The sequence below is a fragment of the Perognathus longimembris genome, chromosome 18 (assembly GCF_023159225.1).
Source record: "Perognathus longimembris pacificus isolate PPM17 chromosome 18, ASM2315922v1, whole genome shotgun sequence".
In the NCBI taxonomy this organism is placed as follows: Eukaryota; Metazoa; Chordata; class Mammalia; order Rodentia; family Heteromyidae; genus Perognathus; species Perognathus longimembris.
Genome location: NC_063178.1, coordinates 14,581,271 through 14,607,020, shown reverse-complemented (window position 1 = coordinate 14,607,020; position 25,750 = coordinate 14,581,271). Strand labels below are relative to the sequence as shown.

General features: G+C 42.5%; 1 protein-coding gene across 6 annotated transcripts in view; it reads right to left on the bottom strand.

The window, feature by feature from the left end:
- The window catches only part of Cacnb2 (calcium voltage-gated channel auxiliary subunit beta 2), a 279,522-nt gene extending 254,644 nt beyond the window's left edge, over nt 1-24,878 (bottom strand). For 3 of the 6 annotated variants that reach the window (XM_048367847.1, XM_048367848.1, XM_048367852.1), the window contains exons 1-2: nt 24,780-24,878; nt 15,687-15,779 (exon numbers count right to left, since the gene is read on the bottom strand). In XM_048367847.1, the coding sequence (XP_048223804.1) occupies nt 15,687-15,779; nt 24,780-24,878 (192 nt within the window). Of the gene's footprint in view, nt 1-15,686; nt 15,780-24,345; nt 24,437-24,779 lie in introns of those variants that run through there. The other 3 variants (XM_048367849.1, XM_048367850.1, XM_048367855.1) reach the window with 1 other exon arrangement.
- Between the last annotated feature and the right edge of the window lie 872 nt (nt 24,879-25,750).

Below are 25,750 nucleotides of genomic sequence, written 5' to 3'. Positions count from 1 at the left end.
TAAATTACAGGTGGGAACAGCCTAGGCAAAAACTAGAGGTGGGGGGCAGTTGCTGGTAACTCACACCTATTATCCTAGCTACTCAAGAGTCTGAGATCTGAGGGTTATGGTTCAAAGCCAGCCCAGGCAGGAAAGTCCATGAGACTCTTATCTCCAATTAACCAGCAGAAAACCAGAAATGGTGTTTTGGCTCAAGTGGTAGAGTGCTAGCCTTGAGCTGAATAGCACAGGCAGGCACCACAGTGCCTGGGACCAGAGTTTAAGCCCGAAACAGACAAAAAAAAAAAAACAAAACAAAAAACAAACCCTAGAGGGAAACTGGGAATCCTTAGGAAAAATGTGTTTTTATGGTAATGAAACAGGTCTAGCACAAGAGAGCCTCTTGTAAACGTTGTTTAAAGCAACTTGGTTAGACTCATGGTGGTCCTAAAGGCCAATGCAGCTCTCTCACTAGGAAATCAATGATTTGATTTCATACACATAAAACCAGTGGGGAATGAAATAAGGATACTGGGTCTAATGGGTGCCATCTTGGCCACATAGTAGATGATAGGGAATTGGGTTTAACTGGCACCACCATATCTTCATTGGTAGAGGAAGGTGAAGTCCTACCTCCCAGGCGATAGATACACCTGAATTCCTAGAGGCAGGGGCGGGGATTTAGACAATAGATTACTGGACCTGCTAGTCTTGGGTCATGAACTCTCAAGCTCCCTGTGACCTGCTCCTTGACCAGGACCCTATTTAGGCCAGGAGCACCTTAGGCACCATTATGTCATGCCTTGTATCTCTTGTCTCCTGGCTCTCCTCCAGTCACCATGGCATCCCACTTCAGCTTTCCATTGGAGTTTACCTGGTTTGTTGGTGTTTCTGCTCTTTCCTTGCTTCACAACTGTCACGGCTCAGTTTTCAAACAGTGCTAAGTGTATCCCAGGGAGCACAGGTCTTTGTGACAAGAGTCTACCTGCAGTCACTGGCTCCCTAATAAAGACTCCCAATTTGATCTCTCAAAATGGGGCTTCTCTTTCTCAAGACTGATTTCCCATTCAACCACAATCAATTCAAACATTGCTAAGAAGAGCTGCAGGGTTGAGCAGCCCAGTGAGAAAGGAAAAGTGGATGTACAACACCAAATACCTCCCCTTGCCCCCCACCACACACTGCAAGTAGCATCACAACACTTCTAACCCTTCAACTTAAAGAACAGGCACAAAAACGGGAGGATAGAGGTTGGCTCAGAGCACAGCAGCCTTTGTTTTATTCTCAATAATTAGAACTGGAAACGGGAAGAAATCCAGGAATTCTAGAAGCTTCCAAGAACTTCCTCCTAATCATTTCTTTTCCCTTCCTCCATTCTACAGAGATATGGAGCTGTCGAAACCATTTCTCTTCTCTACCTCACCAGCCATGGGAACAGATGTACAACTAATGTATCCTCAAAATGATAAATGGTTCTAACCTCTCAGAGATCTAGAGAAATGAGTTGAAAGTTTAAACCATGCCAATTTGTAAGTGTGTGCAATATTGTTCCAAGTTTGAACTGCCTTGATCTTTATGATCTGTTACTGATAATTTTTCACAAAGGTACTTATTGACCACAATAATAATGTTAGGTGGGTGAGTTGGCACACACCTGTAATCTCAGCACTTGAAAGGCTAAAGCAAAAAAAGTTCAAGGTCAAAGCCAGAGTGAGCTACATAGTAAGATCCAGTTTCAAAACAACTCAATAATAACAATAATGTTGATAATGGTGCTACATTACATGAGGAATCTAAATACTAAATACAACCATAAAATTCGCTATAAAGAAGTACACATTCTTTTCACCATATATAGTCATATATATGATGAAAATCAATTCTTAGAGCCTGGCTTATGAATTATACAATTTTCTTAAGCAACTTCTTATCTAAAAATATAATTTAAAACAAATTGCTTTTGACCCAGAAGCTTACAATGCTTGAAACATAAAACAATAAACCATTGACAGTCAATCTTATGTCAGTTTGAAATTAACAAATTAACAAATGAACATGGTATTTGCTAGCAAACTTATTTCCCTTTAAAATGCTGCACATTGCTTGAAAATATTCTGATAACAAGAAATTGCACTGGTGTGGGCTGGGAATATGGCCTAGTGGCAAGAGTGCTTGCTTTGTATACATGAAGCCCTGGGTTCAATTCCCCAGTACCACATATACAGAAAACAGCCAGAAGTGGCACTGTGGCTCAAGTGGCAAAGTGCTAGCCTTGAGCAAAAAGAAGGCAAGGGACAGTGCTCAGGCCCTGACTCCAAGCCCCAGGACTGGCAAAAATCAAACCCAAAAACAAGAAATTGCACTGGTAACAAACGTGTGCAGACTTATTTCCTGAGAATATACTGCAAGTATTTTCATAGCATTTACATGATTTGAGGTATCTGTAACCTGGGCTGAAGGCCCATGGCTCACACCCCTCATCAGAGCTACTCAGGAGGCAAAGACTGGAAGATTCTTCTTAGAGACCAATGCTGAACAAAATGTTCACAAGACTCCCTGTCAACCAATAGCTTGGCATGGATGTCATCCTTAGCTACTCAGGCAGCAAAGATCAGGAGGACTGTGGTTCCAGGCCACCTCAGGCAAAAAGTTTCCAAGATCTCATCTCAACAGAAAAAGCTGAAGATGTGGCATATGCCTGTCATCTCAGCTATGATGAAAAGTTTAAACAGGAAGACCATAGTCAAGACTGACTCCGGGGGCCAAAAAAAAAAAAAAAAAAGTTCTCTCTCAAAAATAAGCAAAATGAAAGAATTAGAGACATGGCTCAAGTGGTTGAGTGTCTGCCTCAACTCCCACAATATAAAAGAAAAAAGACATCTAGAGATAAATTGAAGCTCACAGAAAGATAGGCACAAACTGTAAGCAATGCTATGTTGCTTCATGTCACCAACTTGAGCATCCACATTGTGGTGCTCAATGTGGAGGTCTTGGAACAAATTCCCACCCACCCCCAGATTCCAAGGAGATGCCAAGGATAAGCCATTTTGAAAGCAGCATGCACCTGCCCTTGTTGCAGACATGGTCTTGAGGAGCAAAGTGAGATGATCCTGCAGGTGTACCACCTGGGCATCTCAGGTCCAGTGATGCATTTCTGTTTTGATTTTGAATACCCACAGAATTTGGGTGCCCTCTAGTTATCTGGATCTATCTCCTATCCCACTCAGTCATCGCAAACAGAACCCTCCTCTCCTTCATCCCACTACTCCTCCCTGCCTTTGTGTAGGATGAGCTCTCTTGGCCTGGTACATCCTTTCCCAACCACACATGAATGATGCAGCCTCATCCTTCTGCCTCATTTTGACTTTCTCTCTACTTCCCCATAGCACAAGTGGTCCCATCCATGTGTGTACCCTTCGCATTCTGCATTCACCTCTACTGTAGAACACCTAATCATGGATGTGAAGGCACAAGCATATTCAATAAGAATTCCATCACTTCATCCTACATCTGGCCCATTGCCTGGCAATTGACACTTCCTATATTGGTGAATAAGTGAATGAGTAGACACATGAGGACAGTAGAGACAACTTAGTAAAAATAGAGCTCAACCGAATCAAGTCTAGATTTGTATCCTGGGCCTATGTCTAATGTACTTGTTAATGTACATCTAAATTGTCAGGGGAATCATTCCAAAAATCAAAGAAAAGCACCTTTGAATTCTGAACCCGCAGCCCATCGGCTCTGAATAAGAAAGCCCCAATGCGGATGTGTGCTTGCTGAAACTGTCTCTGGCTACATGCAATGTCTTCTATTTAAACAGTATGATATAGTTTATTAATTCATGTTCTTCATCATGTCTCTGTATCTTCTCCAAACTACAATGGAGAAATGGTAGAATAAACCATTAGAATTGTTTTGGTCTGTTTTGAGATGGTTGTAAACACCTCCCCCAAGACTGCTAAGAGCTATCTAATAAATACTAAGCAATTCTTCCTCCACAAAGGGGTAATTACACAGGGTAAAGAGCAGATTCTCTAGGTAGCTAAATAACCTATTTTTTCTCAAATAACAACCAAAAATCCCCCTCTTCTCCCCAAACAAATAACCTGAGGCAGAGACAGCAGAGCCAATTTTCAAACTTATGAGACCACTAATGACTACTTGTATGTAAAGGAAAATAATCTGTTGGCAAGCAGCATCAGTTCCAAGGGGTTTACATAATTTCATGGGAAAAGCCACTAATGGGAGTTCACCCATTGCCAGAGATTATAAAGTCCCTAACCCTGATGCACTTGACACTGTCAGGAAAACCTACCAAAGCCACATTTGTAGAGAATTTTCACAATGTTCCCAAAGTGGCAAAACTGTAATGAAGTTGTTGGGATAAACCATCCACCTCTACCTCCCCTCTGTGATCTGCAGGGATCATCAGCACTCACAAGAACTCAGGAGAAGCTGGCAAGCACAAGCCTTCTGAGGAATCATTCACCAACACTCATGCCCATCCCAGGATGCCAACCTCCACTAGAAGTATGAGTTACTTCTCTATGCCCAGGGCATAGTCACCATACGCCATTGGTCACCAAGCCCCTCCCACCCTGTCTGGTTGTTCCCAGAGTTTTCTGCCCAATCCTCCTCACCTCATTGCCTCCTTCCTGCCCTCCCCTAACAACTATTCTTTTTTTTATCCAAACTTGTAAAAAAATAAGAGAATAATACAATACTTGTAGTACCTTCATACATACAGATGCATTATTAACTAGTGCTCAATATTAAACAAGAGACCAAATTCCTTGATAGCTTTAGACTTTTTAGCCTTAGGCCAGCTCTTGGGAGCCATTGCCTTGTCCAGATGTTGCTGGAGTCCTGGCTTAGGTAGAGGATCCTGTTCCTCCTCCCCCTGGTTACAGCTGTTGGCTTTGGCCTGAAGACCCAAAGCCACCAGATGCTTTTCTTATCACCTGAGTATTCCTGGTATTGACAACCTCCTGCTGCCTGACAAATACCTAAACACTGCCTTGAGTATATCAATCTAGTAGAATAAATACTATGTGCTAGCCAGGCACCAATAGTTTATGCTTATAATCCAAGCTACTCAAGAGGCTGAGATCTGAGAGCCACAAGTTCAAAGTCACACTGGGCAGGACTCTCCTGGGTGAGACTCTTATCTCCAATAAACTACTCAGAAAAGGACTGTGGTAGTGCTATGGCTCAAATGGTAGAGCACTAGCCTTGAGCAAAGGGAGTTCAAGGACAGTGCCCAGACCCAGAGTTCAAGCCCCAGGACCAGTAAAAAAAAATGTACTATGTACTTTCAAGAGTATGAACATGGGCAAATGAATGTACCGATGCCATATTTGTGCAGAAGTTTCACAATGTTCCAAAAGTGGCAAAACTGTAATGAATGAACTTCAGAGTCTCCATTGATCATCTGCTGAATGGGATATGAGCACATCTAGCTGGGATACAGCCAGTGTGCACTAGCTAATTGTCATCTTTGGTCAAATATGGTATCTGACAATGCCTGATGTTCCAACTAGCCAACCCATCGTGTTTTCTTCAACTTTTTCTTACCTCAGTGTACTGATTCATACCCATCCCGGCAGGGAGGCCCTCTGTTCCTTATGGTATCCCACCTCCTCTCCCTGTCAATCTCCAGCCTCATCACTTATCCATCTTTCCACACACCACAGTTCCAGGCACCCTAGTATTTACTATACCAGGAACACACGGTATTTTCACTGTCTTAAGTTATAGTTGAGATCAATACCCAAATGTTTCCTATGCTTACTGCTCAAAAGATAATATCATTTCCTCCAGACTCACAAGGGACTTTTTTTTTTTTGGCTTCTCTAGGAAAACACTTCCCACAGGTTCACAAGAATGGCTATTTATATGTTAGTTAGCATAGCTTTACTATTTCTCTGGGAGCTAGTTCTTCCCTTTTTTTTTTTTTTTTTCATCTCATGAGCCAGTGTGGCTCCTTGAACTGTTTCAGGTAATTGAGATCAATCATGAGTGAGCAATAGTTTTGTATTTTGGTGGCAGGGTTGAGGGTAGGGGGGTGGCGGGGGGGGGGGGGGGGAACTTCCCAGCTAGAGATGCTAATATCCCACATGGCTGGGGAATCTTTCACAAAGCTTTTGAGACTTGACTTTGATGCATTCTGGTTAGCAAAAGGAACACTTGAAATAAAATCATTAAAAGACTAAATAAAGTTCTTCATCGGGAGTCATGCCATGTGAACAATTATATATCATCAAATAAGCCAGCAAGCGATGACATGTGATCACTGAGATTTTCTGTTCTACAAGTACCAAACACATAGCAGGGCATTCTGACCTCCGTGCAGGCTTTCTTCCTGCCATAGCTCTTCCAATTGTCAGAGGAAAAGATTAAGTGAGACTCTTAATTCCTCCCTCTTTGGGGGAGGAATTTAAACTTCCATGAGCTGGAAGTTAATAACTGCAACAACAGATTAACTCACAGGTGGGGAGAAATGGAAGTACTAAAATTATTTTTAAAACAGTAAGTACAAAGATAAAGTACAAAAATCACTTTAAAATAATCTTGGTACATTATGGAGGACACTGATGTTGGTATATCATTATGTATTTAAAAAAATAACTCTGATGGGCACCAGTGGCTCATGCCTATAACCCTATCTACTCAGTAGGCTGAAATGTGAGGATCCTGATTCAAAGCCAGCAGGGAAGGAAAGTCCAAGAGAGACTCTTAGCTACAATTAACCATCAAAAAGCCAGAAATAGAGCTGTGGCTTAAGTGGTAGAGTGCTATTCTTGAGCAAAAAAAGCTCGGAGACAGCACCCAGGCTCTGAGTTCAAGCTCCAGTATTGTTGCACACAAGCACACGTGTGTATTTGCACACACATACACACACACACACATACACACCACCTGCTTCGTAAATATAGGAAAGAAATGGTAAAAGAGAAACTGAAAAGTCATGCATACTCATACATATATCTATTTTACATATTCATAGTATAATGAAACTAAGTAATTCATGCATTGCCCACCTGCAATAGTTCACATATAGTTTACTACCAGAGAAATTATGCTAAAAGCTGAACCACATTCTAGGTTGTGCTGATGATTTTAATCTTCCATAGCTCTCAGACTTTCAAACATTTTAAAAGTCTCTGATATGTCATTATCTAGAAGTTACCAAGGCCTTAGAAAAGATTTTACACCACGGAGAAGTCTAAATAAAAATTCGATCTGATCATATAAAATAATATTTATCAAAAACTCCAGGAAATGGAAACATTGGTCTTGTTCATCTATCTTTGAGAAGGCAAGCGGGGAAACAGAAATGGAGACACACAGGGTCAACAAATGCAGCAGTGGTACTCGCTAGACACTAGGTTGAAAATGAGCTGTACAACTTGTGGGTGGAGACCAGAGAAAAACTGGGAGAGAGCCAGGGGAGGGGTGACATTGTCCAAACAGAAATGTACTCTTTACCTGAATGATGTAACTGTAATACCTCTGTACATTACCTTTATAATAACAGTGAAAAAAATCAAACAAGAATATTAAACTGGACTTTTAACTAAGGTATTGATTGAATTTAATAAACTTACTAAGTACTTGACTTATAAAAATCCATAAAAATATATGAAGTCATTCCATGTCTGTATGAATCTACTGAGGCAGAGATAAGGGAATTCCTCTTTAGTTCTATTCTTTTCTAGAAAGTGGCTTGTTTCTTATTTTCTGATGGATAGCTTTTTGTTCAATGTTTTCTGGTATCCATCTACTTTCATACTAGATACTTGAGCTATAAGGAAACAAAAATTATTCTATATGAAGTTCATTGGAACAATCATTATCTCTTAAAAGTTGTATAGGGTCTCCCCAATTATGTTCTGGTTCCAGGACCAAGAACTAAAGGAAATTTGGAGCTAAGTCATCATTTCACATGGATTCACTAGTGTGGACCATATGTCAAATGACTGGTGTCCTTAGATATGGGGGAAATTTGGATTCAAGGCCAGGTGGAGATGCAAGTGGCCATCTGGAAACCAATGAGAAAGGCCTGGAACAGACTGTCCTCCTCTGCCCTCAGAAGGAATGTTTGCTGTTACCTTGATCTCAGACCCTACGCCTGCAACATTATGACAGAGTTACCTCTATGGCTGGAGCCATCAGGGTGGCTTTTTCTCTATATACTCCTAATAAAGGTAATATGCCACTGTGGGGTTTTTAGATATAATACCTTGACCAAAGAGAAATCAACACATCATTCCATGGTAAGGGGCACAGGTGCATGAATGAGAGTCAAGGTCACATCCGGAAGATAAGAACCATGATTCAAAGATGTTAGGACTTTCCAAGACAGAGAAGTTTCTGAGGTGTCAGGACCCAGACACTTAGGACCGGTGGAGAGGAGAATGCAGGGTCAGAGCACAGAAGCCCTAACAGGCAACTTTCTCCAGGCTCTCTTATGACAGCTATAAAGAAAGAGAAGGAATGAGGACTGGGAACTTTCTTATGCTAAGAGCACTAAGGATGATGAAGAGATGCAAAGCCCCAAAGCCCCACACCAAAGAGAATTCTCTAAAACACAACATAGATGAATGATCAGTGGAAAAGCTTTCAGGAAGTTCCCAAATAAACATGTTCCCCAATATAAGTCTATGAAAGACTCAGCAAAGGTTCTTTAGTTTCCCTGTGACCATTGTCTTTCCATTCCTTGATTCTCAAGCTTGGAAAAATTATCTGAGACCCACGAAAAGAGGAAGGAGAACATCAGGGTCTTTTTTCCCCATTCCATATCTGCACCATAAAACATAGGTGTGCGGTCCCAGGTGTGGAAGGACAGAGAGACAAATTTTCAATACTGAAGTTGTTGAACTAAACCATACTGACCATGTTTTTAGACATAAGTCCCCGAAAATAATCTCAAAAAATGAACATAATTGACAACCATCTGAGGTAAAGATTTCCATCAGGGACAGGAATCACAATATTGTCAGGTAGAGAAGACAGAACTACCTCCAGATCCTACTACATTAGTACCTCAAGCTCACCTGAAAAAAAATACATGAATAATTCAGACAAGTAACTGATCTTCAGCAAGAGTCCAAATAGTTTAGAATTTAACGGAAACATGCCCTTTGTGGTCAGTTCAGTGTTTAGTGAAACTTTTGCTAGCCACACTTACTAGTTGCTCTATGTGAGACTATCTGGAAAAGTTTTAAATTATTCTCATAGGAATAGTAAAGTTAATAATTTAATAATCACTGTGTGGGAATTCTACGACTTCACATGGCTTAACCAAACAGACAATGATTAAAAATAGAAGGAAACAGGGCCTCGATGGAAAGTATAATTCCAAACAATCTGTGAGTCTAAGAAAATAAAAATCACCTGCAAAAATAATTCTTGGTTTTAAAGTGATATATTTATCCCAGTACAGAGGGGAGGTATGCAAAGATTTTTCCCTCCCCGACACATATTTAACCTACAAAATAAAGAACTCAATTCATGACAGGATTGTCATTCCAAATACATAAAACCAACTCTAATGAGGATTTTGTATACACCCACATCCCTGTACTCCTACAAAAATTATGTTCACATAGATGCAGTTAAATCTAATTACTGTTAAAGCACACATTCTAAATTTTAATTTAATAATGTCTAAGGTACATCTCCTAAAGGCAGAAAAAAAAAACAAGTAAAATATTCTTTGTAAAATACCATTAACAGTGAACTTCTTCATTAAAAAGGTAAACATTTTTACATTGACGTATTTTATAAAGAGTTCTTGAGAGAACACAAAACAGATTCTGCCATCCACAAAACCCACGTGAATGTCTAGAAAGATAGAAAGACATTTACAGGAAATCGCAGCGGCAATAAATCTACTACTTTATTATTTATAGTTATGTTTGTGACAAATTCAGTCTAAGAAGGCAACACGCCAGTATTTAAGGGCTGAAAGATTTATCCAACCTTAAACATATCAGTCTACACAGGCCTGGAGTCTGAAATCATTATCACAGTTTAATCTGCCTTTGCAAAACAAAACTAAAAAATAGACTGTGTGTCGCTGTGATTAATTGTTCATATTTAAAGCCAATCCGATCTAATATAAAAGATCCCCAAACACAGCAGAACATGGTACTGGGAGACGGTGGAATTTGTTTAGAATACCATGTTCTCAAAGTGTCAGGCAGCCTTCTGTGAAATATTTGGTTCATTCCATTTTGTCATCCTGATTTGTATTCTGGAAGCCCATAGAAGCTACATGATTATTTCGCTACAACCACAACATATGTCGGTGAGCAACCCCCCCATCAGCTGCTGAGGAGTTCTTCCCTGCTTTCCCACACAGAATAAGTAGACCTGAAAATTCCAAAAAAGCAATATTGAGCTCTCAGATTCCACTATTCAACACATAGGTCACTGCTCTCTGCAGCACAGGGATGCAGCCAAACCATCACCATAAACAGTTGGCAAGTGCTGGCCATACATGGCAAGGCAGTATAGGAGAGCTCAGATGACAGTAGGCTCCGAATGAAAAGTGGCCATGCTGGAAAATCATCAAAATAAAGCAAAACTGGCAAGTTTTCTCCTTAGCATTTGGTGTTCTTCTTAGGAAAACTGCCAGGTACATCAGGGTAGCCAGAGAGACCACATGACTTTAAGAGAAGAAAAGAAGAAATAGAAGCTGCGAGGAAAGAGGAAAGGAAGGAAAGGAGGGAAAGAGAAAGAGAGAGAGATCAGTATAAATAAGAACACTGCCTCCCCTCCACCCCCAACAGAGTTGCCTTAACAGTGATGTCCAGGACATTATTTGCAGATGTACATAGTTTTCCTGACCTTGGCAATATCAAAGAATTCGTACAGTTAACAGTTCTTGCACAATTGCTGGAAAAGAACAGCACAAATGTTCTACCCTTCAATGCCAGGCCAGCCTTGCTGCTGTTTATCCCACCTACTTCCTTCCAGTAAACTGATTTATCCTCTGGGTGCCAGTGGCTCACTCCTGTAATCCTAAGCTACTAAAGAGGGTAAGATATGAGTATGAGATCCCAAGACAGACCAGGCAGGAAAGTCTGTGAGACTCATCTCCCATTAACCACCCCCCACCCACAAAAAAAAGCTACAAGTGGAGCTGTGGCTCCAGTGGTACAATGCTAGCCTTGAACAAAGCAAAGTCTCAGGGAAAGCACCTAAGCCCTTAGTTCAAACCCTATGACAACACAAAACACACACACACACACACACACACACACACACACACACACACCTCAAATTTATCCACATAGGGACTGCTGCTTCTACTCAACAGAACTTAGGGATTTTCCCTTTTCTTTTTAATAAAGTTGGGAGGAAAGCTCTAAAGTTATAAGAAAACTTGATCCACCTAACAGGCTATTAGTTTATGCAAAGTACTAAATGCAAAGTGCTTAAGGACTGTAGTTTTTGCAGGGTTACTATAATGATCAAGTCTTCTCATTCATGCTTCTGCTCATAACACAAAGCCAAAGACAGAGTTGCAACTATAATCAAAGATGACTCTGGTATCTGTAGTTATCTACATAATAGTCCAAGGTAAATCATAGCTTTATGCAGAAATACTTTTTAGTACATAAACAATCTGAACAACAGAATCTATGAATTGTATTTATAGTGCCTCAAAGTTATGTGTTAGCACTCCATAGCATTGGTTAAAATGAAAATATCTACTTATAAAACAAAGGCCTCAACAGCCTGGAAATGGCTCCATAGGAGCCTAACCTAAAGCCAGGTTTTGTGTATGTGCCCAAGGTCACCTCACTGTCAATATGAGCCGTCCCGGGACCACATCAGCAACAAACCAACAGCCCTGGTGCCGTTGGCTCATGCCTATAAACTTAATTACTCAGGAGGCTGAGATCTGAGGGTTATGGTTCAAAGCCAGCCCAAGCAGAAAAGTCTGTGAGACTCTTATCTCCAATTAACCACCAAAAAAATGGAAATGGTGCTATGGCTCAAGTGGTAGAATGCTAGCCTTGATCAAAAATAAAATATGCTCAGAGACAACCCTCGGGCCCTTAATTCAGTCCCCTGAACCAGCGCACATATCAAAAAACCCACAAACAAACATAGGCTGCATGCTCAAGCCCATTTCTGCTTATCTTTTTGATAAAGCAGGGAGGTTTTCAGAAAAAAAAATAACACAAAAATTATGTTTTTTTAATTTTATATTCTTCCAACTCCAATTTACTTCATCACGAACAAGTATGGTGGAATATGGCTGAAATGGTAACACAAACAGAAACTGGAGCAACTTTTGATAGAAAATGAGAAAGTTGGTTTTAAAAATTCTCATACAATCACCAGGTGCTAGTGGTTCATGCTTGTAATCCTAACTCCTCAGAAGACTGAGACTTGAGGTTTGAGGGTCAAAGCCAGCCCAGGCAGGAATGCCCATAAAATACTTATCTTCAATAAACTACTACTTTTTTTAAAAAGCCTGAAGTGGAGCTATGGCTCAAATGGTACAGCACAAGCCTTGAGCAAAAAACCTCAGGGGCAGCACTCAGGCTCTGAGTTCAAGCCCCAGGATCGGCACCAAAGCAAAAAATGCTCATATAACCAAGAACAGGTGGCTAACACTTATAATCCTAGTTGCTCAGGAGACTGAAATGCAGAATATCTCAGTTCAAGGCCAACATGGGCAGAAAAATTTGCTAGACTCCAGCTCCAAAGTAACAAGCAAATATCCAACCTGGAGGTATGGCTCAAGTGGTAATAGTACTAGCAGAACAAGCAGGAGGCTCGGAGTTCAAATCCTTGTACCACACACACAAAAATCCTAATGTCTAGTGAAAAATTGTAACACTGATAATCTTACTTTTGTATAAGTAATGAAGTCAAAAAGCAGGTGACTTCCTATCTTTGCATGCATTCTTCCTAAAGATGCTGAAGTGAAGGTGTGGGTACTGTCCCTTAGCATTTTGGGTTTTTGTTTTGTTATTCATGGGGCTTGAACTCAGGATCTGGGTGCTGTCCCTGAGCTCTTTTTCTCAAGGCTAGAGCTCTACCCCTTTGAATCACAGCTCTGCTTCCTGTTTTTTTGTTTTGGGTTTTTTTTTTTGTTTTGTTTTGGTTTGGTTTTTTGCCAGTCCTGGGGCTTGAACTCAGGGCCAGTGCACTGCCCCTGGCTTCTTTTTGCTCAAGGCTAGCACTCTACCACTTTAGCCACAGTGCCCCTTCTGGATTTTTCTGTATATGTGGTGCTGAGGAATCAAACCCAGGGCTTCAAGCATGCTAGGCAAGCACTCTACCACTAGGCCACATTCCCAGTCCCTGCCTCCAGTTTCAGAGTGGTTAATTAGAGATAAAGAGTCTCACAGGGACTTTTCTGCTCTGGCTGACTTCAAACCACAATCCTTGATGGTCAGCTTCCTAAGTAGCAAGGATTGCAGGTGTGAATCACTGGAACCCAGATCTCTTAGCCTTTTTTTTTTTTTTTTTTTTTTTTGCTCAAGAATGGCTCTCTACCACTTGAGCCAAAGCTCTACTTCTGACTTTGGGGTGGTTAATTGAAGATAAGAGTGACTTTCCTGCCTGGGTTGGCTTTGAACCCTGATCCTTAGATCTCAGCCTCATGAGTTGCCATTGCTAGGAGTAGAGGCATGAACCACCAGTGCCTCGGCTCGATGAGATTTTTGAAGAACTCACATAATCAACAGTGGATCTGTGCCATTAACTGTGTCTTACTATCTTCAAACACCTCTGCTTCCAATTCATGCCATGTCAGCCAGCTGCCTGGCATTGTTTATTTGCCAGAGCTTTTGGACCAAGAAACTTAATCTTTACTTCTCTACATCCTTCAAAATTCAGCCTGGATATAAGTCAAAATCACAGAGGTTAGATTGTCCAAGTGCAATTCCTTTGTCTCAGAGGCAAAAGAAATATGAATGCTAAAATGGCAAAGATCCTGGGTGGCTTCCTTTGACAGACTTCCCCAAAGCCCTAGACTTACCCCAGGATTATGACACCTGTTGTGCCTGGGGGCCCATCAGACCACAACACACATGCCCTTGGTACCTCTCACACTCTTCCCAGAACCCTTTGCCCAGGAAAGTCATCAGCATATTGCTGTAAGAGGGTACCTCTTGCTTCATCTTTTCATTGTCAATAATTCTTAGCAAACAAATCTCCTTCTTCACTCATTCTCATCATCTAGCTTTTCCTGCAACCAAAACAATCTACATAGACCAAGACCAACATTGTTCCACTTGTCTAAAAGTTCCTCAGACATATTACTGGGGTTCTCAGCAGCTATGGGGGAACTGGTGACTAGGAAGAGCTCTGTTTATACAAAAACAAGTGTACAGAGCAGTGAACAGGCAGGAACAGAACACACAGGTATATCCAGCTGTGAATATGGATGGAAGAGTGATGAGGCCCATCAACAGACTCAATAAAGATAGGGAGAGATAGAAGTAGAACACCCCCACCCCCCGCCAGTAAACCCAAAAGTCAAAAAAAGATTTATCAGACACTTCTGGCAACAAACTAATGCCCTGATGAAGAACCCACAAAAGCAATTTGGGAAAGTGACATCCAAAAGAATGTCCCATTCAGGCAGCCTTCCCAGGTGAAAAATTCTCCAGTTCCAGAGAATGAGTTGTCGCCAATAAAAAGTTATTACAGGATCATACCTGTCATCCTACTTAGGAGGCTGAGAACTGAGGATCCCAGTTCAAAGGCAGCCCGAGTGCAAAAGCCTGTGATACTCTCATCTCTAATTAATCACAAAAACTAAGACGACACAAAAGTGAAGTGTGGCTTAAGTGGGCAAGTACCAGCCTTGAGTGAAGTCAATCAAGAGCATGAGGCTCTGAGTACCAGCACAGCAGAGAAAGAGAAAGAGAGAAAGCCAGAGTCACATAAAGGAAATAATTGATGAGCGCATTGGCCAGAAATGGTTGTCATTTAGTCAAGAAAGCAGGTTCCCTTCAACTCTCCCCTCCTCTCCCCTCCCCAATGAGGAAAGAGGTCAAGATACATTTATGCATCTCCTGAGACTTCACAGATCACCACAGCCCCTAGAAACTGGCTGCCTGTATGGTCCTCTGGGACTCGAAGGCCCTTCTGGTACCATAAAAAGAGTGTTTATCTGTTGTGTGAGTGAACTTGACACATGTGTTTAGGGGACAGTCCCAGGAATATACCACAGCGTAACAGAAATAAAGACAATGGCTTTGTCTCCCCACATAGCCAATTATTTTCAATCACTACTTTTACTTTGAAAATGTCAACCACTGCAAGACCATGTGCTTGGCTCTACTGAAATCCAAAAATGAAGACAAAGAAGAAAACTCAGGCAAGAAAAACAACCATATTTCAACCTCATTCTCCAAAGAACCACCCCAAAACAATAATTGGTAACCATTCCCACAGCATTTCTGTTACTCTGCTATAAAGACACCCATGGTAGTGAATTCTATCCTTGACATTCCTCGACCTGCCAGGAAAGGAATGTAATTATCCCCCAAACTTTCACTTAAAATATAAATATTTTCATTAGGACATAAAACCGTACAATGTTCGCTTAAAAGTTCAAGATAAACAATACTACGTGGACCTTAAGAATGAGAATTTAATACTACTTTAAAAAATGCATTTCATCTTAAATATACTTCTGGAAACCATAAATGGAACTGCTTTCCTACCTGACGAACGAAACTATTTGAGGTAGTATCAGAGGAAGTACTTCCATCGGATCCTTTAAACCTGTTCTTCCTTCTGGCTCCTTTTCCATAGGACTACAAAGAAAATAAAGGAAAGAGGAGAACAATTATTAGACCTTTGCACAGTGAGAATCCAAGCTTCTATATAATAAGACAAGTTGTAAATGCACAATAAATTGCAATTACACAGAAATCATTGGAAAGCAAGCATGGTAGAATCATTAGCATTTATGGAGAAAAGTTTTTAGATAAAGCATTTAATAACTGATGAAACAATTTACAACATTTGCAAATAAGTTAGAAGCCAAGAGGCAAAAGCCACCGAAGATAAAGCATTTAAACATAGGCATTTAAACTAGACCCTGGTGGCTCATGCCTGTAATCCTAGCTACGGAGGAAGCTGAGATTTGAAGATGATGGTTCGAAATCAGCCAGGGCCGAAAAGTCCATGGGCCTCTTATCTCCAGTTAATCACCAGAATGCTAGAAGTGGTAGAGCTTAAGTGGTAGAGCACTAACCTTGGGAAAAAACACTCAGGAAGAGTGAGTTCAAGCTCCAAGACTGCCACACACACCAAAAAAAGGCATTTAAAGGGACTGGGAGAAAACTTGCATGGCATAGTGCTTGCCTACTATCCTTTCCCTAGTACAGCAAAAAAGAAAGGAAAATAAAGAAATGAGGAAGTGGCACTGTGGGTCAAGTGGTAGAGCGCTAGCCTTGAGCTGAAGAGCTTAGGGACTACACCCAGGCCCAGAGTTCAAGCCCCACCTCTGACAAAAAATAAAATTTAAATGAAGGAAAATGAAAAGAGGAAGCATTTAAGAACAAGAAATTAAAGAACAAAATAAAGACTGAATAAAGCACTGGGTCAAGCACAAACATCTACAAATCAACTGGCTTTTTCTATGATATCTGCAGTTCACATTCAGAGCTCTAGGAACTCACTATTCTCACCAATCATATGTAATACTAAACATAAAGTTATTGAATATTACATAAACATTAAATGCTAATATATATGTGAAAAAACAGATCAACACTAAGGTATAGAGTTAAATACATATAGATTTGAGTCCTGCCTATAGCAGACTTTGAGCCAGTTTCTTAAACCTTTTAAGCATTATTTTTCTTAGCTTAAAACTGAGATTAGGGCTGGGAATGTGCTAGAGTGCTTGCCTAGCATGCACGAAGCCCTGGATTTAATTCTCCAGTACTACATAAACAGAAAAAAGCCAGAAGTGGCGCTGTGGCTCAAGTGGTAGAGTGCTAGCCTTGAGCAAAAAGTTGCTAGGGGACAGTGCTCAGGCCCTGAGTTCATAGCCCTATGATTGGCAAATAACAACAACCTAAACAAAACTAAGATTTAAGTATTAAACAAAATTATACATCCTAGGGCAATTTTAAATATTAAATAGGATAATGCATTTAGAGCATTTGGAATAAGATCTGGCATGTGGTAAGGATTCAAAATACATATGAACACACAAACACATGAAAACTGGAAGTGAGACAGATTGAGTTAAGGAACATAATACGATCATCAGGCTTCTAGATACTTTATACAAATATCAAAATTTACCCCATTTCCCATTTTTAATCACTATATTCATAATTTGAAAATGCTACTGGGTGCATTCATAAGGTTTCAATTAGAGGTTATCTTCATAAACCATCATATATGCAACACTTAGGCAAGCTGGAATCTATTACAAACATTTGTGTTATGAGTAATTTAGATGAATCTGTAATCAACCGGAGAGTGGTATAATATTAAAGCAAATTTTTTCTTTAAATATGTTTGTTCTCTTCCAAGTATCTAAGGGGTTTATATAATACAAATGGGTTTCCATGGCATTTAATTAACTCAACTTTTTAGAAAGGAAAGACCAGCTAGGCCCGGCTTTCATAATGTAATGTACAAGATTCACTTCACAGCTTATTCTTCTCCCTTACATAAACATTATTCAGTAAACTGTTGAAAAATAACATTCTTTTATCAACACTCTTCCTTTCCCAATTATTGTGTAAAGGACAGAACGCTTCACAAGGCCTAAGAAGGCTAAAATTCGGACTGAAAAAAAATCTAAAATGAAAAAAGTTCTGTGTGATTCCATATGGAAAAATACTTACTACCTTGAAAGGCCTGCCATTATTTCTTTAGACAGATTGGGTTAAACGTACCATTTAATCTCACAAGAAACATACTTATTTATTTTTTCAGAGCAGAGACAACATAATCTTACTCCATTAACACTTTTTCTTCAGATATCCTGTTGAGATGAGTGGAAATGTGTGTTGATACAATTTGGTGATCATTTACTTCAGCTTTTTCCTGATAACTATGTTTTCCTAGCCAGCTGCCTCACAAACACACAATAGACATTACAAGAGCCACAAGGGAGATATTCAGTCCCAGGGGGAGGCTGTTGAGCTTTGCAAAAAAAAAGGGGGGGGCTGGGTGTGAGGGGTATGGACACATTTGAAAGTGCAAGTTAATTCTGTCTAGACCTCTGGGAATATCATTTACAAACGTTATTTTAGGCACACTTAGCTACTTACAGGGTGAATGCATGATGGATTTGTCCATTTTCAACAGTTCTAAACCACCCTTTTATACAACACCTATGGCACAATGAATCCCAAACAAACAGGTAATAATTCTGAGGAACAAAATATACATTATCTTTCAATCACTTGAAGGATTTTTGTTTCTTAGCTTACATTAGTTATAAAAGGAAGGCATTTCCCATTTAAATTTCCATATCATGCATAATAAATTCCAATCTATCAAACTCCCCCCCCAACACCATCTTCCCTTTCCTTTCTAAAAACAATGTCAACAGGTTTCACTGTTCTATCTTCATAGTTACAAACCATCTACTTGGACCATATTCATCTTCTTCCATCCTCCTCCAACTAGTATGCTCCTAGGTTGATTTGAGGGGTGACTTTTTAAAAAGTGCTAAATTAGTCCCGTTGCATAGCATTTATTAAAACCCAAATAAATCTGTGTAATGATACCCCAATTGTGCAATTTTCCTCATTTCAGTAATTTCTCTTTCCAACTGTCCTTCTTGTAAATTTTATAGAGTGACAACATTCTTTGTGACAACAAGAGAAATAAAAGTAAATTTCAAGTATACTTGGGAAGCTAAAAGGCTATTTTTATGTACCTTAAGACTATATTAGTGAAAAATCAAGACTACTTCCAGTGTCCTTAAAGCTATTGAGTATCTAAAACCGAGTCCAACTTAAAATTAAGGACTAGAATAGTTTATCAGAAGTAATTAGAAAAAAGGAAAGACAAACCATCTTCTAAATGGAAAAAAAAAACACAATTAAGATTCAGTGTCCTAATATTTAGTTAACAATTCAAATCTAATACTTAGTTAACTATGTGGAAATAAAGCAATGTTTCCTTAATTTTCTACTTGTATGAACGATGTAATCTTTAAAATACTGTTTAGCAGCTTTAGATACATGACACGCACTGTGAGAGGCAACCCTTAGAATGGTAGGAAAAAGGAGAAATGGGGGAGAGGAGTTACACCACCATAACTTCCTTCCTGGCACAGGCAGGTCCCTAAGTCCTACTTGGAACAACTAGAGAAAGCTACCATTTTGTTTACATTCCCTTAACTCTATGGAGCTTAATAAAAACAAATTATGTCTCTACAGTGAAGAGGAAAAGAAAACTCAAGGTACTCAAATTCTTTTAGCTGTCCTAAAATACTAAATTAAGATTTCAGAAACTTCTAGATTCAATTTTCCTATTTAAAACAAACAACAACAAAAAGTTTTAAAGCTGGGCTTCAGTGGCTTAGGCCTAAAATCCTAGCTGCTCAGGAGGCTGAGTGAGATCTGAAGTTCAAGGTTCAAAGCCAGCCTGGGCAGGAAAGCCTGTGAAAAATCTTATCACCAAATAACTACCAAAAAAGAAAAGAAAAGAAAAAAAGCTGTGGCTCAAGTGGTAGAGCACAAACGGATGTGCATGCAAAAACATATACACACACACATATTATATTTAAACTATCTTCAAAATTCAGCATGCTCTTTTATCAGCCTTGTGCAAATCTTTTCTTGATACTTGCAAAAACAGATTTGTCTTTAAGCTCATCCAATAGGGAGTCATGGTTTCCGAATTCAAATCCAATTTCCGAATGGTTGAAGCAGGGGGTCCTAGTGCATTCTTGAGGTTACTTTGTCAACTGGATATTTCAGCAGGGTGAACAAAGCTGCAAGGGCAGCAGCCAGGGCTCAGATCTCAGTGTGGTGGGCACTGCTGGGCTCGATGGGGAGGCCACAGCTCAGGCAAGAGGGCAAGGCTAATTCTCACCCCCTCCATTCACCTTTTGACTTTCCCTTTAGAAATCAGATCAAAATCAACTCTCTCTTTGGTTTAAAAAATCTTATATGCCATTTGTCTTCTACAGAAACATGCCTTGGAGCTACAAAGTCTACAGAGTGCTACTGCCCACTAAGGGATTAACAGGAGGAGGGCTCAGCTTTTCTTAAAGGGCCAGAGCTACCTTTTTATATAATTCAAAGGAGCTAAATACAGCAACAGGTTAACAAAGTTCTTACTGAAAACAATAAATCTAAAACTACAGGAGCTAAAGCAGACCTCTCACATATTGTACTGCAGATTTGTAAAACATTAACAAATTCTCACTGGCATGCTTATAATTATCTTTCCTATGCAACCCCAGAACAACAACAACAAAATACATATGCCCTTTAAAAGGAAAGTGACCTGTAAGGAGGAGCAAAGTTTTTTGTTTTTTTGGTTTTTTTTTTAACAAAATATAAAGCACAGCTCCATGGCCACTACATCTGGAGACTATGCAAGATTAAACTTACACCTTAGACCTATGAAGTTTGTATTAAAAACAGGAAATCAAACAAACAAAAAGACCCTGTGGTGACTTGGTTCTAAAGATAAGGGCAGATAATGAGTGCCCCTTTTTTCTAAATGCCCTTGCTATATTGCCATGACCAGTACTTGAAAAGCAGCTGGTGAACCAGGCCGAAGTAGAACCAGCTAGGACCGTTGCTAGGTGCAAAACAAACAGGGCCTATGCTTGCTGTCCATTTTCAGGTGTGACTGGAAATGCCAGCTACAATCTGAGGCCTAAAGGGCTGAACTATTGCTCATGTTTCTTGTCTATTTCCTCTTTACCCTGGTCACCTGTGTCCCATTCACCTGGCCTTTGTCCAGAACCAAAGCCCCTCCCCCCAAAAAAGTACAATACAAGTCATCTGAGAAAATATTTTTCTAGATGCTGCTTTAAAAAAAAAAAAAGACAAACAGCAAACGGGGGGGATTAATTATGACCTTGCATTTGCATCTCATTGAACTCAACAGGCTCAAAATATTATCACTTCAACCTGTGATCAATTCAAATGTTATTGTCAGGACGTGCTATAGTCATTATGGCATGTTAAGTTTTTGAAGTCTGTTCAGACTGGCCACAGTTCAAGAGCTCAGAAACCACAGGTAGCTGGGGGCTATTGTAATGAACCTTGCCGATCTCAAGTTTGGAAAAAGCCCTACAAGAATGTTTGGCTTTGTAGGTAGACACTGCCCAAGTTTGCACTGAAACTGTTTTAATAAGTTACCTCCAAAGTAATGCAAGGTTCTTACATCAGAACTTTTCAAGAATTTCCAGTGAGGTGGCTATTGATTCTTAAGAAATATGAAGAGTTCTAGAAGGAAGGGGAAATAAATGCACTCATTATTGCAGAATTCTTCTTGCCAGGATAGATGTGTAAAGAAATGAATCTATATAGTTCTTGCTTTAACTATATAAAGCATGCAATATAATCCTGAGGGGAAGGAAAAAGGATTCTTAAAACACAAGGATCACTTAGATGTTCTATTTCTAAATAGAATCACTAGTGCCCAGTATCTCAACAAAGAGGGATTGCTCTTTCTTGAAAGCCAGGCTCTTAGTTTTACCTCAGCTCTGTTCTGCCCAGATACAATGGATGGCATTCCCAGTGTTCACGGCAGCCTCTGATGCCAGGAGTTAGCAGATATAATAAAGTAAACAAAGCAATAGTGGGTGTAATAGGAACACAATTTAGGTAAAACAATTAGGTAAAATTGTTTTCTATTTGAGAAAGTCAGGGAATATATGTTGCCGCAAGCGTTGAATAAACCTCACCTGAAATTATACACATCTAAAATCCATTCCTCTCTTCCTCTACTCTGATTCTATGCAATTATTTCCTAATTGTTCAAGCTTGACCTTTGAAATGTTCGGCACTCAAAGGACCTGCTGGGTGGTTATTTTATATACTCACATGCTCAGAATTCTCCAAGATGTGGCCAAGATTGCCCAGTCAGTGTGATGCCTAATTGTATGCAATGTCTAGCTTCCCACACTTTTCAAAGTAGGAGTTTTGAATGCGTGCTGTAGATTCAACCTTTCAATCTGGCGAGTGCTCTCTGTGTGACTCTCCATCTCAAAGTTGCTGTTGAAACTGTATTCACCTGGCAAATGTCTTATCAAATGCCACCTCTTCTACGAAGCCCTGCCGAAGTCCTCAAAATAGAATACTGGGAACCTGTCCTCATGGCCATACCCAGGCCATACCACTGCTGTACATTTGTCACACTTGAAGCTATTGGTAGGTAAAACCTTTGAAGGAAGAAAACTATCTTCTCGCACTAGAATCCTTACCAACTGCAGTTGATGTTTGATGACTTCTCCCATTTAATAATAAATTGCCAAAGAAATTAGTACATCTTATCTGAATACAGTCATGCTTTGGGGGGAGGGGGCCTGCCCTAACGATGATCTCCAATGATTCAGGCACTTTTTTGGGTCATAACAGTAAAATCTTTAAAAAAAAAAAAATCCCCACAAAGAACATTAAGGGGGGGGTGGGCAGGGGAGACTCTAAACATCCCTGACTGGATCAACACCTAAGACTTCCACCCTGGAATAACCACGCCTCTGAATTCAGTTTCACTCTCACCTAAGCTGGCAAACGTTGGCATAAAGGCAAATGTAAGCTGTGTGGATCAGAATTCGGATCCTCCATCAGCAGGTTAGTTACTTGTCTACACTGGGGGGGGGGGGGGGCTTGAAGCCAGAGTCTGAGTGCTGTCTGAGTACTTGTTGGCTCAAGGCTAGTGTGCTCTATCACTAGAGCCACAGCTCCACTTCCTGGTTTTAGTGGTTAATTGGCGACAACAGTTATGTTCATCTGACCATATAAAATGATGCTATCCAAATGAACTCCAAGAAATGAACACAGTAGGGTTGTTTTGTTTTGTTTTTTTTAATACTGTTTGCAGTTACTTCTTTTTACTTTATTTTCTTTCCCCCTCTGGTTTATTCCTTATTGTCACTGTTTGTTTTTTTTTAATTTGTTTTGTTTAAAAAAAAAAAAAAGAGGCTCATGGACTTTCCTACAGGGGCTGGTTTCGAACTGCCATCCTCAAATCTCAACCTCCTGAGTAGATAGGATTGCAGGCTTGAGCCACCAGGTGCCTTGTTTTGTCAGCTCTCTTAACTATTGGGTAAGCGATCTACTCAAGGCAGATTAAATCTAGTTCTTTTACCCCGCCAAAGAGACAGATCCCCTATTATATACGTTCTTTAAATCCTCTAATCATCCTCCCTCTGAAATCTAACTTAAGTTCTCTAAATCGAAGAAAGCTCAACAGAGCGAGACTGGGGCGCTGCCGCGCACAACTGCCATTATTCCAGTATCAACATGCAGTTCATTTCCACCATCAACACAACAGCAGAAAAACACGTGCAGACAGACCTTCACGGGGGAGGGGCGGGGGTTGCACCCATACTCCAGCACCCACACAATCGGGCCACTCCCGTATGCTCTCCCTAGCTGGCATATGGTGCGTGTACGCACACGTATTTATTTACACACTCACACATGCATGACAGTCACAATTCACAACAGAACAAACACGGGCTTGAAGTCAACCCAGCGATACCATTTAAAGCTAAAGGAGGCAAGCGTGCAGAAGGATGCTAGCAGTGCATGTAACCCTAGCCTCCCACCGACCAGCCCCGAGCCGGGACTCCGAGAAAGTGCTCCCCCACCTCCTACCCACTCTGGTATAAAAGTTAAGTCTCCTTACCGCCGAGATCTAGAGGTGTTTGTCACCCCAACTGTCCCTGCCAAAGCCTGACGTCAATGCCACCTTATCGTTGCCCAGCGCCTACAACTGTTATCTCCTATTTCACAAGGTGCAGCCAGGCACAATTTCTTTTTTTCTTCCTTCCCACCCCCCCCACCCCCCCCAACCGCTATTCGTTTTTAGAGGAGACGAAGAAGGGATGCCCCAGCTCCTTGAAATGGCTAACATTTCTGGAAGAATGAAAGGCAATTAAGACAACAACAATAAAAAAAAAACTTTCTCTTGTTTCCCAACTCGCTGCTTTTCGCCTTGGGGGGGGGGGGGTGGAAGGAAGCTGGGGTCCCCAGACAAACCTTGGCAGGGATCTCAGATCAGGGAAGGTGGTCTAGGAGCCGGGGTGCCCCGCACCCTACCGCACCCCTGCCCACCCCTCCACCCCCTCCCTCCCTTCTGCTGCTCCCAGCGGGACCCGGGGCCCCGCGGAGGGGGCGCGGGCAGCGCAGCCCCCCCCCCCCCAGGACTCACGATCTTGAGCAGGTCCAGTCCGCCCGCCTGGTTCATGGCTCTCCATGCGCGTCTCCCGGGCTGGGGCGAGGCGAGCGGGGCGGCCCCCCCCCCCCCCGGGAGACGCCGGGGCGGACCGGCAGGTCTCTCTCCCCCCCCCACCACCCCCCGCCCCTTCCCACTTGCTTTTCAGAAGCTGAGGGGGGGAAAAAAAAAAAATGGAAGCCGAGGCAGACCGGAGGACGGCGCCCAGGGGCAGGGTTCCCCTTCCCCGCCCAGCACACACACACCGAAGCCGGGAGGGGAGCAGGGCGGGCGGGCGGGCGGCCGAGGGGCGGAGGGCGGCGGGGGCGCCCGGGCGAGGGGGCGGCGGCGGCGGCGGCGGCGGGGGCTGGGACGGAGGTGGGGCGCGCGGCGGCTCACAAAGCCCGCCGAGGGCGCGGCGCTCGCGCTACCTGTGCTCCGGGCGCGCCGGTCTCCGGCAGCTCCCTCAGGACCTCGGGCGCCGCGGCCGCCGCTGAGGGAGGCGACTTGGACATGTCGCTCCGGACCATCGGCGGAAAATCGGAGGGGAGAGAAAAGTCCGCTTCCCCTCCCCAGTCCGCGAGCGGCCCTGCGGGCGGCGGGTCCCCTCCTCCTTCGCCCCTCCCCCCGGGGGGTGCCGCGCCTCGCGGGCTCTCAGGGCGCGGGACGCGGCTGGTCCATGGGTTGTGGAGCCGGCCGGCGGGCGGGCTCCGCGGGGAAAGGGGGCTCTCCGCCCGCGGCGTGGAGAGGCGAAGTGCGGGCGTCCGGAGGGAGGGAACGAGAGAAGGAGGTGGGGGGGCGGGGGGGGGGAGAAGACAGAGAGCGAGAGACCGAGGGAGGGAGGAGAAGAGGGGAGCTCACTCGCAGAGGGCGAGTCCGGGAAGGGGGGGTTCGGGGGAGGCGCCGCGCGTCGGAAAGCGAGAGTGACACGCAATCCACCAGCCCCCAAAAGTTCCTCGGGGAGGCGCGGGCCGCGTGGGCTCCCACCCCGTCCCCGCCGCCGCCGCCTCCCGGGCACCCGCCGTGGAAAGTTTTCCAAGCCACCGGAGCTCCGGCCCCGGCGCCCCCCCCCCCCCCCCCGGGGGACGTGGCGGTGGCGCCGGGCTCCGGCTGCCCAGCTCACCTCCCCACCGTCCCCAAACCCGGGGCCCAGCAGCCCGCTGGCGGCTGGCGGCGCCCGGGAAGGCCGGCCCGGGGGGGGGGGGGGGGGGGGGAGACTCGGCTCCCCGGTGGTTTGCACGTTGATCGAGGCCGCCGGCCAGGCTGATGGTGACAAATGTATTCAAGGAACAATCTCGTGGGCGATTGGAAACACTGGGTTCTGTCTGCAATGAGGAACCCCGAAGGCACTGGGGCCGATGCCTTAAGGAAGGACCGGACCCCACCCCTCACCCCCAGCCTG